This window comes from Carassius carassius, chromosome 38 (assembly GCF_963082965.1).
Source record: "Carassius carassius chromosome 38, fCarCar2.1, whole genome shotgun sequence".
In the NCBI taxonomy this organism is placed as follows: Eukaryota; Metazoa; Chordata; class Actinopteri; order Cypriniformes; family Cyprinidae; genus Carassius; species Carassius carassius.
The window spans coordinates 27,149,282-27,168,730 of NC_081792.1; the positions used below are offsets into that span (position 1 = coordinate 27,149,282).

The window sequence follows — 19,449 nt, forward strand, 5'->3', positions numbered from 1 at the left end:
AAATGATTGGGACTTAGTGATGTTGGTCTCTTGAAACCGCTCTCCCCGTGGGCCACGCTGTCTCGGATAAACAAGTCCCATAAGCCCAGCATAACTCTGCCTCCAAGCAACTTGCTCACTGCCGCATCTGCTAATCAGACATATCTTTCCTTGGAGTCATCCATTCAGATTGGAAATCGGTACTTAAGACGAGAGAGTCTGTCAGCACACCTGCCATGAGCTAAATCTAGAGCATGCTAGCAGGGAGATGGCAACAAGTTAAAAAAGAGCAAACATGAACGAGATCTATTATTGACATGAGGTACGTGCTAAGGCTTAATCTACACTAATGTATGAAAGCTTGGAGCTAGTACGCTTTTAATAGCAAGAATGCATTAAATTGATCAAAAGTGAAAATGTGTCTCATTTTCCACAAAAATATTAACCACTGTTTTTAACCCTCTCAGGCTCAAATTAAGTTTTAGTAACTTAGTAACTTTAGTAACCTTTCGTAAAGTTTTTAGTACTCCAGATACATAAAATATGTATCTGGAGTAATAAAGGTTTTTAGTTTTTAACTATTGCAAATCAGCAACGCCTGCCTTGAGAGGGTTAACATTGACAATAAAATTGTTTCTTAAGCACCATGTCTGCATATTATAATGATTTCTGAAGGATCATGTGGCACTGAAGACTGGAGTAATGATGGTGAAAATACCGCTTTGCGTCACAGGAATAAATTATATTTAATATATATTTAAATAGAAAACATTTCCACCACAGAATAAAAATTAAAAAGGTAACTGCAACTTTTTCTCTCTCAATTCAGATTTTTTCCCCCTCAAAATTAGGAGATATAAACTACAGATGCAGGATATTGGATTCTGCCTATATTCGAAATGCCTATATTCGAAATTTTTCAACTCATTCACACAATGGCGATACGGATATATTTCCTTATGTTTAGAAACAACACCAAGTCTCTCCTCTACAGAGATTATAAACAAATTACTTTTAATTTTGATTAGTTTTAAAAAAAAACAATAATGAAATTATTTTGTAATGATAGTATATTGAAAGCTTTGAAAATAACTATAAATAAAAAAAAATAAAAAATCAAACAGTTGCACTGGTAACCTTAATATTTTATTTGAAGATTTAACATTTGTAGACGGTCTAAAGAGTTGCAAAAATTCTGAAAATCTCTGAGAGCTTTTAAGATTTTTATAATCTGTTGGAAAAATAAAAAGTACACAATTAATAAATCTGTATACATAAAATTATTTAATTTACAAGTGTCATGTTTGTTATTTTTTTCTTTTCATGTAAGCTATACCTTCTGACCTTTAAAATCTTAAATGTTATTGGAGTGTTTTACTTTCAAGTAGGCCTAACAGCTCCCCGTAAGTAAATAAAACAGTTTACCGGACAGGCATTAGGACCTGGGGGATGCGTGCTAGTGACTGTCAATCTGTACTTAAATTCGCAGATTAAAAAGGCAATCCTAAACTGTGAATCTAATAACCTTTTAGGCAAACCGCTAACATGATCTTACTGCTAGCACACCCTGAGCACGTGTGAGTTATTCATCTTATTGGCAAGGCATCAGCTTAATTTTTCATATCGGGCCAGTGCCGATGTTTACATTGTAAGCCTTTATTGTGCATCCCTAATATAAACTCAGAATTCTGTGGGTTTTTTCGCACTGTTCCAAGTTTGCTGTACATCTCGCAATTTGATTTTTTTTTTCTGCAATTCTGAGAAAAACTGCAAGACAAAAGGTGGAATTGTGAGATAAAAAGTAACGATGACCTTTTTTATGTATTTTTTATCATGTGGTGGAAACTCATAGAAAAGTTATTTTAAGAGACTTAAAAACTATTTTAAAAGTAACTTTACATGATTTATATTTTAACACATGACTGAATCAGCCACTTTATTATCATTTAGAAACGATGAGGCCGCTTTATTACTGCATTCAGTTTACTCAATAAATCTCCTCAAAACGTTGTGCTGTGACAGCTCTCTTGAGACAGTCGTCTTATCTCTACAGGAGAGTCTGGGCTGCAGGAGACATTTTGCATTGATGGTTCTGAATGTCAATGTCAAGCGTCAGGCTCTTCGTAAGCATCTCAAGGCACCGCATCAATAAATCCAGACAGGATACGACTGGCTGGTCAATGCGAACATCTACATTTTCAGTGGATAGCCTGGGAAAGAAATGAGAGATACTAAAGCTTTATCAGCTTACAAGATAAATATGCAATCTGGGAGATCAATGAAACAAAAACACGGCCTGTTTCTAGAAAAAAAAAAAGAAACTAAAAGGTGATTAAAATGATGAGACCGAAATGTTGACTATTAAAATTAAAAAATTAAAAAAATGTAAACGCACAGTTTTTTTTTTACAAAAAAAAAAAAGGTTTTCCACTGAATATATATACTTACTTTAAAAATACAATAAAATATGCTTTCTATTTTTAGTGTATAACATAGTCTTTTCTCTTACAGATTCAAGTGATTCATATACTTTTTTACGGAAAATTTCAATCATGAATTAATAAACGCATGAATGGAGTCCATGTTACTAATGTGTATACAAACACACACATCAGTGGGATTGCAGACAGTGTTGTATAAAATGTGGGATGAAGACTAACTAATGACAAATAAGACCAACACCAGTTGTCTACAGTGTCAGGAAGTTCTCCCTCTGTAATAGTCCCCACTCCACAACAGCGAGATAATTAATAAAGGGGGTGAAAAAACAGGGAGATGGACAAAGTTGCATTATTGACTGCGGTGTCTCTCTTCACTGATTAAACAAGGTGTTAAGATTAAAGACCCTGCTCAATAAACCAATTTGCTTGTTGGAAATTTAATGTCAACAGAAGAGAGCGAGAGAGAGAGAAATGAGCGAGGGACAAGGTGAGAGACCTGCCATGAATCTGTAATGGCTGCGGTGGGCAGTATGAGCGGTTTGTCATCTGTCACGAAACCCGATTGCAGATGAGGTTTAATAGAGTCCCATCAGAGACGGAACGGAGACGTGGTTTCAATATCAAGTCATAGTCATTTGAATCAGTGTGCTGAATGTGTGGATGACTGGCCGATAAATCACCGCCGGTGCATAAATCTAGAATTGAACCTCCAGTATAAAGCATTCAGCAATAAAGACTACAGTAACTATTACATGTCAAACGATTCTGATTATAAGGGAGTGGAGCATCGTTTAAAAACGACAGCAGCAAACAGCATTCACTTCAGTCGTTATATGGCCTGGGTCACCCCCTTAATGGAAGTCCACGGGAAAATTATGTTTTATGAGCACCAGGTTAAACTGGTGATTTTTCCCTTGGAATAACATGCACTAACAGAAGTGTACCTTGGTTTCAGTGAGCTGTCTCTGCAGCAGCTGCAAAGCCTCCGTATGACCCTTCTCACTGTCTTTTAGAGTCACCAGCTGCTCCTTCATCTCCCTCTGTAAGAAAACCACAGCACAACAGATCAGGTCATTTAATGCCCACTAATCTGGCAACCTCTGACCCAAAGTAATTAGTCTGAATCGCTTCTAAAGCCTTCGTAAGAGAGATACCAAAACTCTGACAGCAATAAAAGTAAAGCTACTAACGCTACACACAACCATTCACTGCATGATTGGCTGAAATAAAAAAATCTATAGGAAAGCACACTTTTCAGGCACTTTTCTTATCTTTCGTATATAGGACATAAATGGTGTGTCAGACTGAAAATAATGAGAATCATATCAATTTGCTTCAAGTTTGACTTAATGTCCTTGGTCAACTACGACGCAGCTTCCCGAGCGCTGATATCTGATGAAACCTTTTATGACTGATATAGGCTATATTACTATAATTCAGTCCTTTCACGCATGGTTTTGATCGAGGCTGGGAGTCTCAAATTATAAGAAAAGAACAGAAAAAGTGGTTTTATAGTTACAGGGGGAAAAAAAAGATAGAGAAAAAGTAGAAATTCATAAATAAACTGCGAGTCTCCAGAGGTCTGTCAGGGAAAGTGGGTCTCTCCTGCAGTGGACGTGGCAGAATCGGGACGACAGGCCATGTTTGCTCGCCTAGAGGCAGAATAGGAACAGGCAAAAAGCACCAGCTCCTTTACAATACACCAGAGCCAGAGTTCATCTGCATGGGGAAAAAATTATTGCAATAGTTAGGGATTCTGATGAGATCTCGTGGTGCGAGATCCGATGTGAGAACATGATGATATCCTCACAAAACAATTTGCAGTGTTTACATTAGAGCTACACAATTCATCATTTAAAGATGGCGATCTTAATTCAAACACCCACTCAATCTTATTCCGGAATGACAACAATTCTGCTATGTCTATTATGACCGTTTCACATCGCAAATGTCAGCGGAGCGCGAGAAGCACGTTTTGTTGCTGTCCACGTTAATCAATCATTCATGCTGCAGCTGATCCAGAAAGAGCAACACAAACAGTTTTTTCAACCACACATCATTATTTCTGTGTTACAGATGTTTAGCAGAAGTACTGATATAAAAAGTTATAGTTTGGGTATAAACACATTCTTTCTACAGTAGTGGTCAAAACTAGGGATGCACCGGTTGACCGGCAATAAATCGGAACGGTTTTTGGTTGATTTTTCTGGAAGTGCGCTCGCATGCACAGACTACATTGTAATCGTTCGCTATGTCATTTGTGTGGAAGAGTATTTCGAAATCTGTGCGCAGGACACAGGCAGCCGTTCAGCGCTGGATATGCAGAGTTTCATGTCTGAGGCACAGATATCAGGAAGCGATCAGCCGTTGGTGTACTGGCGCACAAATAAGAGCCCCTTTCCTGTGCACTGAAGCTGCGCAAGCCTATACTGTACCGGTCCGCGCCCTGAACACAAGTAGACCGTGAAGAGATGTTCAGCTCAACTTCTCACGTGTTGGATGAGAAACGAAATGAACTAAACTGTGACAAAACTGAAATGTTTTATTTTTATTTTATTTTATTTATTTATTTTTATTAGAACTTGCATACAAGTCTCAAATAAACGAAAAGCCAGAAATAAACGTCAGTTCTGCATTAGGATAATTATTCTTATTTTACCTTAAAATTACATCGACTTAATTTGATTTAAAAATCACCTGCTGTAGCACACTGAAAAAAAATGTTTCATTCATCCAATTAAAACATTTTAGGGTAATGATTCACATCTATATTTTTTTACTTGAGACAATAAGTTATTTTTTTTTCAATGGCTCAAGTAAAAAAATATAGATGTGAATCATCACCCTAATTTTTTTTTTTTAATTGGATGAATGAAACTTTTTTTGAATCTTTGTTTTATTTGCACCAACATTATTTGATTTTAACATTTTGGAAAATGTATTTATATAGCATACTTTTATTTAGTCTCACTGGTAAAGACCTTTTTTTTTTATTTAAAACCAAATTTAAAAACTAAAATACTGAATGCTGATTAAGAAACATCTTATTGAATGTGTGTTGATTGTGTTGTTAGGATTGTAGAACTATACAGTTGTTGCCTTTAATTTCACATGGTTACAGTTAATGTTTTATTTAAGGCCAGTTCTCTGTAGTTTCAACCCAATTCAAAAACAAAAGCTAAATGCTGATGTCTGTACCATCTATGTTTGTATTGAATGTAGGCTACTTATTGTGCAGTTACTGCTGTTAATTTCAGATGGTTACAGTTATTGTTTTCAATAGCCAAAAGCAAGTTTGGCCTATTAAATACCAAATATCTCGTTTATGCACACTTTCCTTCTTTCTTGTTTGTTGCTTAAAAGATTTTTAAAAAAATCGGAAATCGGTATCGGAGTCGGCCAGTTTGCTTGTAAAGAAATCGGTATCGGAATCGGCCATGAAAAATCATGATCGGTGCATCCCTAGTCAAAACTAAAGTATAATAACGTGTATGTATTGTACCACTTATCCTCTTTCACCACGAGGTTGTGACAACTGCCCGTTTAAAAAAAAGTTATTGTCATTGAATCATTCAATCATGATTCTCAATTTATACGGAATCGTGCATCGTTTAATTTCGGTTGAAGTTGATTTCAAACTGCCCCTACATTTTTTGCATTTTGTGTTTTTTAGTTGAATAAAAGACTATTTTCATCATTGAGGATTTCTTAAAAAAAAAAAAAAAAAAGTCTACAAATCTTGTCTCGTCTCGTTCTTGTGAACCCAGTCTCGTGTCTCGTCTCGTGGGATGTGTCCCGTCACACCCCTAGCAATTGTATTTCTGATAAAAACTGAGATCTAAAATGAGATCTAAAATGCAACCTTAAAAAAAAAATCCACGATTGCTTGTTTGTTTGTGTTGCACAACATGACCAAAATTTTTTTTACTATGTATCTATATTTTTATAAAATAACAATTATTTTTATACTATTATTACTTTTTCCTTGTTGACAAGCGCTTGTCATTCTAGACTCTGAAACACACAGAGCATATATTTATTTAATTCAAACACAGCCTTTGATAATCGCAATAAACCATATCATGATTTTAGTTATATTTCAATTAACTGTGCATATCTAATCTATCAACATATTAAGGCATCATAAATGAACTCATTCGCTTTTTCAAGATTTTTTTTTTTTTTTTTTGCCTGTTTTAAAGTTTCAGAAAAGTGAAAATGATGAAACGCTGTTGTTACCAGTGTGTTGTTACCTGAAACTAAAACTATTAAAAAAAAATTTTTGGTAATTTAAATAAAGCTGAAATAAAACAGAATATATTTATTAAATGAAAACTTTTTTTTTTTTAAGTTCGAAGCACTAAAATGACTAAAACTGAAGTAAAATCAGTAAGTATAAATATTTAATAAACCAACATATTAATTACAAAAGTCTTAATACCAAAGTTTTTTTTTTGTTTGTTTTTTTTTCATACTATGGATGTCAGTGGCTGCCAACTATATACCAATTATATTTTGTAATCAACGGAAGACAAATTCATACAGGTTTGGAACAACTTGAATAAAAGACAAAAGAGAATTTTCATTTTGGTGATTTATCCCAAAAGAGTTAACCACAATTTTTCCATCAGTATTATCTGACTGAAATGAGACTCAAGTACAAGTGAACATTAAAACGGTTCTCAACTGTATCCTTTTCCAGGACGAGGAGGAGAAAAAAAACGATGACTTTCTTTATAAAACTCATTACTTCAGGGAAATGCTGTCTGTGCTCCACAAGTACCTAAATGCCCTTCCCAGCATACCTGACAGATGAGAGCTCTCTCTGGTGCATCGAGTAAAAGCAACATAACCAGCTGGTGCACTTCGGGAGCAAAATGCAAATGGTTATTGGGTCATTATAGACCATGCATTTTTTATGTGCCATTTACCTCCACTTTTCAAAAGTGTATCAAGAGAACTAACAACTTCTTAAAACAAAAACCTGTCTGTGAAGTTGTGGCACAGAGCCTGCCAATGAATCATTTTTCCAGTGAATCGAGTTGCTCAAAATGTCTAAACAAAGGACAGAGTGTGCCTGTTTTAGCTGCATGGAGAGCACAGAGCACTGGAGGTCAGAGACGGCCCACATTTATATCAGTCTGAGCTGGAAAGAGGAAGTTTGACATGACATTTCCCCAGGATCCCACACGGCAGGGGGAAGAAGGTCACTGAAGGCTGATAGCAAGACTAAAACTTATTTCACTCTGGTTTTACTCATCTTTGAGTCTGCATTTGAGCAACATAATCAAAAGAAAGTGGACACAGGTTTTGAAGAGGTTAACATCCACTTTTGCACTGACTGGTTTCCAAGATGCGTTTATAATTTTTTATAACAAATATAGCATAAATTAAAAATATACTAAACCATACTAATATGGTTTTATAATTAGGGTTGCAAGGGGGCAGAAACTTTAAAAAAATTTTTGGTAAATCTCTGAAAACTTTCCAAAAAATTCTGACAATTTTACAGAAGTTTCCAAAAACACTGGAAAGTTTCCAGAAATTATAACATTATAATATTATATTCAGATGAAGAAACAACCCTGATTATAATATTATAATAAATAAATAAATTTATAAATAACATACTGTATCTCTCTCTCTCTCTGTCGGTCTATATATATATATATATATATATATATATATATATATATATATACACAGGGCTCCAAACTGCGACCAAAACTGTCGCATTTGCGACCATAAATATTAAAATGCGAGTGAAGTTTTTGCTGAGGTCGCCACTTGCGACTAGGCCTATGTGTTTACATGCTATCTCTTAAAAGATTGCATGTAATGCCTTTTTTCCTGATTGTTATGCATTCACATCTTTTGTTATGTTCGCGCATTGAGAAAATGCGCATCGAAGTTTTAGTGGGAAAAAGAGTTTTAAACAGTTCTCATCTGCCGCGCGGCAGCGCTGACACACACCTGATAAACGCGCGAGAGAGAGAAATGATGGAGACTTTAAGAGAAAGTGCAGAAAAACAGCGTCTATTTCGTTCATAACTTGAACCAACTATAACAGGTAAAGCTGTCATCTGTGTGGATATTGGTAATATCGTTAACAGTTCTCGTTTATAATCATAAGGCTTTTTCTTAACAAGATCTTAGTCCATGCTGTGTTCTGTTAATGCATGAACTTCATTATTTGAAGTGCACTTGCCGTCCAGTAATCGCAAAAAGCTTTGTGCTTTGTTACTTTTTAATTTACAAAGTATCAGCTTTAAAAATTATTCCAAATTCATAACAAAATTCAAACAATAAATACAGTTTTGGTGCTCTTTAAGGGGCCGTTCACATATCGCGCCTAAAAACGCGTGGAAAACACTAGGCGCGCCGCTTTCTGATTTTTTTTCCAAAAGCCTTCGGGCTCTTGCGCTTCTGAGGCGTCTGCCGTTGGTAAGCAACCATGACCTGTTCTCTCCATGAAGACGCGTAAATTTCAGCAAAGCATAAATAGATTTGCAGCACTAAAAATCGCGTGCAGTAGCTCTGTTACTAAATTTATTTAAAAATGGCCATCCATATACAGCTATGATCAGCTGTTCCTTCATCTTGGCTAAGCTTTCAACGTTGGTACTGGAAAGGATGAAGCTGATTGGTTAGTTCTTGTCACATGACCTGCGGTGCGCTTGCGGGATTCTGAAAAGTTGATGTTTTTAACTCGATGCGGTGCGGGCGCGCCTGGAAAAAACGAGCGCGTCGCTTCCATTATGAGCACGCACGCATACCGCGCGCCTACATTTGAAATAACGAACTTGAGTGCGCAAAAGACGCGACATGTGAACGGCCTTTAATGCGGCAGGCGCGATCGCGAGTAGTGCCTCAGTTCAAGCAGCACGTGAACCTATCATACCTTGCTCTTTACTACTAGAGTACATAATGAACATGAATTAACATCAAACGGTAGGCTATTTTATAAGAGATTCTACAGTACAACACTTTCAAACTGCGGAAAACGTGTAAAGCTTGTAAACATTGCAACGTAATATTAACCTCAGTAACCTTTCGGTGTCCATAAGCTCATCAGTCAGTTAGAAAAATAACTATAAAGAGGAGCATTTTGCTATATTTATGAGCTATTGAATTTTAATATTTTTACTTAACCTGTTGTCTACATGATTCAACTCCTCCTATAAAATGTAATTTTACTTATTAAGAAAAACAGACTGAAAGTGTGAAAGACATGCACTCTTTAAAATAAAGGAGCTTAAAAGGTTCTTCACAGAACAATTTTGGTTCCACAAAGAAACATTCAGTCAAAGGCTCTTTGAAGAACAATCTCTTTCTGGCCTTTTCATAATCTGTTATTGTCTTCAAATGTTAAAGGTTCTTTATGAAACCATTTAGACTGGAAAAAAAGGTTTTTCTATGGTATCATGAAGCACCTTTATTTTTAAGAGAGTATGACAACATTTACAGGATGCATTGAGGAGGACCCCAAACTATACTCAGGGGGCCAAGTGATGCTTATGGTCCATTATATTGGTACAGATTTTGTGTAATAAACAACGCATGACTGTATGTTTTAAGTTGGAAAAGACATTTAGCTTATTTCCAGGTCATCTACAAGATGGATTAAAATGCTGATAAAGTCAAGAAAAGATGAGACATAAACACGTCAGTATGATAAAAAAGTTAAAATGTAAAATAAAAAATTTAAATAAAACGCATAAAACATGTTTATTCTTTGGCACCTAAAAAAATTATTTGGCACCTAAGTTTTTTTCTTATAGGAGCCAATGGCTCCTGACTCGATTTTTTTGTTTGGAGCCCTGATATATATATATATTATTATTATTATTATTGTATTTTTTTTTTCTTCACATTTCTGAAAAAGACCAAATCAACAACTTCAAAATAAATATTTGAAAACCAAAAAACAGACTAAAGGTTTGAGACTATGTAAACCCAAAAATAATCATTAACTTACTCTCATTTTGTTCCGGACACTAAAAAGATGTTCACACTGTAATGTAAGATAATGATGACCATGGCTGTCTTTGGATATATCCACTTTTATTATACGTGACCATGGACCACAAAACCAGTCTTAAGTGTCAATTTTTCAAAATTGGGATTTATACATCATCTGAAAGCTGCATAAATAAGCTTTGTATTGATGTATGGTTTGTTAGGAGACACAACTATTTGAAAATCTGGAATCTGAGCCCTGTCTTAATGTCCTAATAATTTTTGACAAAAAAGAAAAATAGATCATTTTGACCCATACAATGTATTTTTGGCTTTTGCTACAAATATACCCCATTGATTTAAAACTGATTTTGTGGTCCAGGGTCACACATGATTTTTAGGTGTTCTGTCCCAGTAAGAAAGAATAAACAAACTGGACTTCCCATAAATCAGATAACATTATCTTGCCAGCCTACGCACCCTACAAAAACTCACCACTAACCTAGTAATCGCATAGATTCTGGATTTCATTGTAACAGTATCTGTGTTTACCTGTTATTGCTAAGAAACTTTGAATTGCATTTTTACTTCCCTACTGTTGAGCTCGATTCAGCAACATTGTACGTTCTATGAACTTCCTCAAGGGTCCATTAAACAGCCACCTGCCTAGGAGCTAAAGATACGCTCGAACTGCTGGCACTGATGAGAGTGAAGGAGATAATCAAGGGTGTATGAATAATGAAACGCACCATACTCAAGATACTTCACGCACCCCTTCAACCCCTGTCATCAAATGCAGTTTGACGTCATTGATGAACCTCGAGTCAAAACCAGGAAACTTGCACAGAAATCACCAGATGGCAAACATCTTTTCATTCCTGGAAAACATCTCCATTACTCAAATGATACAGAATGCAGACTGCTCGCTCACGAATGGCAATTTGTTGCCACAAGGAAATAAATCCAAATAATCCAGCTACACAGTTCTCATCAGCCTGAAGGGTACACAATCAAGGACACTTTGGCATAACCTTGTACACACTGGTGTCATAATTCTGCAAGGCAGCTGGATCTGAAGTAATAAACAGCCAGGGTGAACAAGCCTGGTTCTGCTGTCCCTATTTATGACTCATGTGTAAATCACATCAGAAGAGGACAGCAAATGTGTCATCTGGACTCCTCCTTTAACAGGGTAGAATCAAGCCAACCCAACCACACATAACAAACATGAATCATAAGGCCACGTGTGAGTCATTTGGCCATCGCCATGCATCACTTGTCAGGACACAACATGTCTGTTTGCTAGACATCACTGCAAGCGGTTTCTGATGTCAAATGAAGATTAAAAAAACAAGTACAGACAAAACTAACCTCACCTTCCCAGGTATTTATTATAAACAAATGCATAACTTAAATGTAGTAGACTATATCACCATGAAGAAGGCCATTCTTACACAACAGATGTGGGTAAGATTGTGTGTAATATAACCACCAAATGTAATATATTCATTGTAATTTCTACATGATTTGGCAGCACAAGCATCTTTGGCACACAACACAGTCATAGATTTATATTTATTATATTTAAATGTGCAAATGCGAATATAATCAGATTAGATGCTGCATTAATGAAGAAAGGAGAGCAGTATGTTTGCTATTAAATCTGAGAGGAAGCGAACATTAGCAGCACCTCAAATGAGTAAAATAATGTCTATTTTAGCTTCTGTTCAGTATGCATTTTAAAACTATCAGTTGATTAATCTGTATCAGCCAGTGTGGTCCAACCTAGCTATCGGTATCAGTAAAATCCACCATCGGTCGACCTCAATCAACATAGCATTGCTTTCTGCAGTGAAAGTAGCTTGTCCGAATCAGAAGCGAAATATGCACAGATCAAGCATCATTAACAAAAAATAAAAAATTTTAAAAACATGACTTTTTCAATGAAGGATGCATTATTATGAAGATGTAAAGTTAAAACTCCACAATGATGGATTTGTTTCTTACAAAGATGCAGCTTTGCCCTTCAAAATACATTAATTGACGGACTGGGGTAATATGGATTATTGTGGGCGGTGTCTGAAAGCCTAGGCAGCTGACTTGCTGCCTCAGGAGACAATGATAACTAAAGGTTTAGATGATAACTAAACAAATATTTAATTACTATAATACTGATTTCTCGTTAGAAATAACAGAGCAAAAATTAGTCAGGAATATTGGTCAACGGATATATTGCCAAGGCCGATATTTGGTATTTTTCAAAGATTGGCATCGGCCGATACGTTTTTCTGCTTGGCTGATGTGTTCGAGGCGGGACTTTTATTTTGATGGCACTGAGAGCGGCAGCGCTTGAACTCACAGTGCTCACATTCTCCCTCTTTTTCGCAGTCGTCCTTAACAGTTCTGTCTAATACGGATAGAAGTCCGTCTATTAATCAGAGAGAACGGTTAAACAAAGGAATGAATTTATACAAAAATATTATAACGATTGCTTTTATATTATTAGTAATAGAAAGGCAAACATAATACTTCTCGTTTGCCATCAGCATTAAGCAAAAACGGATTTATATAATTTAAACAAATCTTTGAAAGACTAATGAACATTTAATTTCACAGACCTTGCAAACTTAGTTGAATCCAGCTGTGAGATGTGTGAAGTGTGCTTTTTGATCCAGCATGATCACATGTTCTGCTTTATGCATTTGCCCACTGCCATATTAATGTCATTTTCTCTGTGTGCTGTATGTAAAATGAGTGTTACCTTGTCTTTTTTGAAAAATATGATTGCCAATGCACGCAAAATTCGCAGAATACCGAGTGCCCTGTTGGTTAGTGTTTACTTCCTTTTTAATTATATTTTTATTAAATATTTATTTACTTGTGGAAAATACTTTGTCATTTAAAGTATGTTTATTTTACACATTCATTTTTTAATCCATTGTCAAATGATTTCAAATTTCTTATATATTAATAAAAAAATATATCATATCAGCTTTATATCAGCTATTGCCCCCCCCCCCACCCCGCTTTTATTATGCAGTCAGCTTGTGATTCAACTGCACTTGCCCTCTATGCTGTCTATTACTGCGATAATGGTGACATCTCAGGGAAGATCATCCCTGCTGTGATCACCTGGAATAATGAATACCCATGTATATTATTTATTAAAAACAACTAACATAAAATGGAGGAAATATAGGGGGAAAAAAGCACACAAATTGGGCCTGCCGAGTCAGGCCGGATAAATCACAGCTTTTCTAAATATGAAATGTGCTCAAACTGCGCTACAAATGCTTATAGCTGCCTTTCTCCCGGTATCAGCAGAGACTTCAGCCTGTGTGAGGGGAGGGAGGGCCTGCACCCTGCAGTCTAAGCACGTCATCTTTGCCATAGCACACTGACACAGCTTGCAGCAGTATGATAATGCATCTGAGAAGCAGACAATTTATAATGCATACATCGAAGCTTTCAAACAGCAGACAGGGTGAGGATTCAGCTCTGGATGGCAACAAATGACTCTGCATGATTTGCATACATTCAACTGGTTTCTCAAAACAGTGTTGAATGCACCAATTGCAAGCACAGGGTGTGTGGTTGCACCTGGTGCTGCCATGAAAAGACTTTCCTCAAATGCTTTTGTTACAGGTCTGCCATGCGCAAAAAAGTAAATGCAAAAGCAATAAGCACAGAGGCTGACTTTGTTTACAACCATGCTGCAATTGCACAACCACTGACAGTACGGTTGGTGTCTATCACTGTCACGACTTCCAGCCTGAGAAGGTTCATGCAACACGTTAGATGCCAATAACAAACAAAGCTTCCGCTCACAACTGACAAATCTGACCTTTTTTTTTTTTTTAATCCGGCCTGTCCAGCCCTCCCACTCAATGTCAAATGTCTCAAAGTCCAATGCACGAAGATGAATGCCACGGTTTCTATCTGATGGATGTTGGGTCTGTGAATCAAAGAATGGGCCACCAGGAAAAGTTTGGCTGCACAAGTTTACCACTCATCAATGGCTTTGACTTTCAAAAACTGGAGAAATAGTTTACGATGTGCAATAATTTGAATAAATCTGTTGAATTGGGACTAAAGCCTAATCGTAAAGGAAGTCAGGCAATGCAGAAGCAATCAGCATGCTGTCACTGTCAGCTCCATGAAAGCTGCCGCACCGAATGTGTTCTGAGCTGCTTTACATTTACCTTATAAATTTCCCTAGCGGGTAAAGGAGTGACTCGGAGATGAGTAAACCGCTGGCTTAAAAAAAAAGACAAGATGTTTTCCCCCATTTTCCTGTCATGGTAGTTGAGAATTAACCTTCAGCAAAATATGACGCAAGGTAAATGCAAATGAAGGAAGTGGGTTGTATTGAGCAGGTTAGAATGTAGGACAAGTCATGTAAATGATGAATGCAGCGACAACACCCCCTCCCTCCCCCAAGGCTAACAGCCTACTACATAAATTGAATAATTGAATGTAAAATAAAACAGCATAGTCTTTACTGTAAGAATTAAACTTCTTTTGTTTCTTATTAAAGCTACAAAATTACTTCATTCAAGAGCACAGAGTGATTTTCTTTGTCTCTTTGTTGTTTGATTAATATTAAGCACACAGTCAGCAGCAGGAATATATAAGAGCCGCACGAATCCATTTTACTATTACACACGTAATTTCATCTCAACTATTTATGTTCACTTATTCCATAAACAATGAGGGTTTGTATGAATAAATCAAACACCACATTTTGACACATTTTTGCTTGTCCATGTTTTGTTCCATCTCTGAGCGCATGCACAGAAAGGAACAACATAAATAAATCTAATACACTTTAATAAATCAAGCATGTCCCATTTTGCAAAAGTCAAGTTACATGATTTTACTGATTTGCACGTGAAATTGGGCATTTACAGAGAAGCGAACATGTACTGCTGGAAAGGGGGCAAAATGGGGTGCAATAATTGTTTTCTCTCAATAATTGTTTTTTCATAAACATTGGAGGCTAAAATCGAAATCAAAACTGTATTTTGATTAATTGCACAGCTCTAAAACTTACTGAAGAGGGAAAACAAAAGCTCTCTGACCTAATGGGGCAATGAGTTTGCATAGTATTTCTAAAAGATGTTTTGTAACATCAACTCTTATAACGGTCTGCAAGCCATAGATCATTGGGTGGGTTTATACCTGGTCATTTCATGCGTCTTCGCTGATCGGATATCTACTTGATTTGTTAAAACGTTTCCATTTACACTTGGCCACATAAATGTGTCATTGCAAAACTGATATAAATCTGATCTTCAATTCCCACGCCATATTTAAATTTAACAGAGTTCACCTCAACAGAATCGAAAGATAAGCGCTGCATTTTATTAATTATCAGCTCATTTCAAGATCAAAGCACGCAATAGGAGAGTGCACAGCATCAGCCATGGAAAGATCTGGAAGGACCTGCGCTATCACACAGCAGTGCAGTCAGTCGGTAAGCACGGTAACAGATGATGTCAAATCTAGCAGCATTCCATAAATATACAACACAGAATGCTACTATTCGCCTATGCAATGATTAAATTCAAGCAAAATTCAGCATACAACCTCTTTGAACAAAATTTTGACAAAATGTTATACATTGGAAATGGTATATAAGACTTTTTAATAGTTTTTAAGACCCTAACTTATCTAAGAAGAAAGTTATTTAAACAGACAAAAAAAAACATCAAATATGAATTGTCATGCAGGGAATTCTTTTTCATTTCCAAAAACCATGATTTTAACTGTATATTACTGTAAAATGACATTAAATGTAATTTCAGTTATTCACCATATATAGTATGGAAACACTTTACAGTGGCATTTTTACTGTTAAAACCAATTTTTTTTACAGTGTATAAAAATATAAATACTTAGAATTATTCATTTAGATTTTCCATAACATATTTATAATAGATTAGAACAATAACTACATTATTATGCAAAACATGACTCATACCAGCCACCCCTTTTGGGTGTGAGGGGAGTCTTGTTGATTTGCCACATTAGGCAGAATCCTGGGTTTTGGCAGGCACTGCGTGTATTGCCTGCTGCTTCTGCTTAAAGCTGCCAAAAGGACTTGTTGAAGTCATGAAGGCCCTTTATGAGCGAGAAAAACACAAAGGGCTCCAAGCAGTTTGAACTTCCTGTGCAGGGACCAAGGAATAAAACAGAAGATTAGGCATGACTGACACACCAGTTGTGGACTTCATCAGCTGTGGACATGTTGACATGATTCATTCTAAAGCAACGCTGCATGATGTACTGACAAACAGTATCTAGCCATTTAAAGTAGATGCCATCTATATTAGATCATAGGGGTGATTCGAATGATCGGCTGATGATCACTATCGGCCGATAATCGCTTTGGGATTCTTGACTGGCGGTCTCTATAATAAACCAATCTCAAGCTGATGACGCATCTGTCGTGAGAGGTTTGGCACGACATGCAGCAACACTGTCTCGGTCTCTGTCTGGCGCAGGTAAATATTGCTGAAGATAAGATACAATTCATATTTCTTAATTAAATAACTTATAAAATAATTTGAAAACTTTTGATCAAAGACATCATTACACAAACAGTGTGAGTGAATCACAGCATGCGCTCTCCCTTTCCCTTTCAAAATGCACAAAATGGCTTCAAATCACAGGAATTGTCACTTGCGCAATCGAGCAGTGTCACATCGTCACCAAAGTTTATAAATTGCATTTCCTTTTAATTCTTGCCATTGTTGTTTAAAGGTGCCATAGAATGCATTGATACAATATTTAACATTTTTCTCTGAAGTTCCTAGAGTGTGTATATGAAGTTTTATGTCAAAATACCCCACAGATAATTTTTTATAGCTTGCTGAAATTGCCATTTTTAGGGTATGAGCCAAAATGCACTGTTATTTGCCCTTTAAATGAAAATGAGCTGCTACTCCTGCCTGCCTTTTCAGACGAGTGCGGAGCAGTCAATGTTGCCAAGTCTGCGGTTTAAGTGACCCCAATAAGGTGATATTTAGCCCCTAAAATGCTAATTTTAACAGAGTAATCCCACCAAAAATGTGTATATTACCCCACTGGAATGCAATTATTTTTTGGACCCCCCTCAAAACGTGATTGGTCTAGTTTTGAGTAACAATTGGGTAGGTTTTGTTGCGAAAACCTGGCAACCCTGGTGAAGCTTCAAGAGCTCATGAGCTCATGCCAAAAGTGGAAACACTTCAGGGGTGTCAAAGCTGTCATCGGATTGGTTGAATTCTACAGGATTTCCGTGAGAGCTATGTGTAGCATTCTTTAACGTTCCACCTGGAAACAGAGATACCGTGGCGAAACATGACGATGAACGAAACGATCTCTGACTGGATGTTTGACATGTCGGTCAAACGACCTCATGGGCGGGCCTTGGACAATGAAAGTTGCCATGAATTCCAGACCTTTAGTCCGAAGCTTAAGTCTGGGGACACGAGACTAGTGCTTAACTGACCCTCGTTTGTGAGGCAGTCAGGTATAAAATGTTAGCACAAATGTATAGGACTTTTCCATTTGTTTCCCGGGACATTTCCTTCGAAAAAAGGAACTGGTTTTCTACCAACAAGTTAATATACAGCCTATTATGATAAAGCTGTAAGAATCTGAAAAGAAAGAAGCTTCAAATTAATATTTTAAAGTGCGTGAATAAATCCAACCACCTCTATAGATTTATGTTTCACATTCCATAATCCGTGACCGACATAGGAGCATCTTGGGGGCAGGGATTTCAAACTTTACCAAGACTCAAATTGACACAGGCAGAGACTGGATTTTTTCAAACAGGTAGGGTACAAGTGATTTCAAAACATTTCAGCCGGTGTATATATATCGTGGATATATTATTTACCAGATATAAGACACATTTGGTTTCGAGTCAAGCGCTTCATTGTAGTACTATGGTGATATTTCTTCAGCGCACAGCGCGAGCAGGTCAAACGATGCAGAATATTAATAACTTTGACTGGGACTGTTATATACATACTATTATAATGAGTAGACCATTATACTAAAATGCTATGAATTTTTAAGAGTTTAGCTGCCGTGTTTCTGCACATTTTTTCGTGAAGAACGCGTCCACAAAAGAAGTTCGCATTCAGAGCCCTGCAGATATGTTCATGTGCATTCGGGCCCTTTTTACAAATAGCCTATGAGTCTTAATATTAACGTTATGTTGTGTAAATAACGAAGCGTATTCTATATGAACTTATGAGTTGAATTCCATTGTTTAAAAACTTGCTATCAAATGCGTCACTCTACTGGTCATCTTCAGTGTGCGCAGCTCAAAACAGAAATGCAGAACATTAACTGCTAACGTTTTAGGCTAACATTATAATGAGAGCACAATTGTAAAATAAAAAAAATTGTTCATTGTTATGATTTCGGAGACGTTAAGTGTTAGCTATCTGTTCACCAAAAAACAAAACATTATTTACCCCGTTTGTATCTGCGGGGCATTTGTTACACATTTTCCCTGTGTGTTAACATCAGTGATGACTGTCGAATGTCTGACTTGACTCTTGTTAATGTATTTTGCCCCGCCCCCCAAACATATGATTTGATTGTCAGTCGAATATCGGAAAGATTCGAAGAATTCCGATTCGACTATGAAAATCCTTAGTCGTGGGACACCCCTAGTTGGCAGTAATGTACTTATAATTCTGAATCGCTGTAAAGCAAGAAGAAGAAGATGCCTCACGCGCCTGCTGCTGAGAACGAGCATAGGAGAACATGCTCAGGTGAGTTCTAACAGTTCGGACATTGCCTGAATCAGAGGTAAAAAAAACTATATAAATAACGTTCAGTTTTTGCACAGACTGATCGTTTTTTATATTTTTAAAAATTCAAAAATATTAAATCATTTGAACATTTCTAACAAATCCATAGAGAGTGACTGATACAATCAATGTCATGGAATACACTTGTTTGTTCACACCGAGTTCACAGTTTTAATGTCAGTTTCCTTTAGTTTATTTTAAAGATCTAAGGTAAATTATCTCGTCGCTTTCAGTATGCTTATAAATGTCATGCA

At 36.5% G+C, this 19,449-nt stretch overlaps 1 protein-coding gene across 2 annotated transcripts in view; it reads right to left on the reverse strand.

Annotated features, from left to right (window-relative positions):
* Window positions 1-19,449, reverse strand: part of LOC132119684 (E3 ubiquitin-protein ligase TRIM62-like) — a 45,115-nt gene that overhangs the window by 10,264 nt on the left and 15,402 nt on the right. For both annotated transcript variants that reach the window (XM_059529861.1, XM_059529862.1), the window contains exon 3: window positions 3,365-3,460. In XM_059529861.1, coding sequence (XP_059385844.1) covers window positions 3,365-3,460 — 96 coding nt within the window. The remainder of the gene's footprint in view (window positions 1-3,364; window positions 3,461-19,449) is intronic.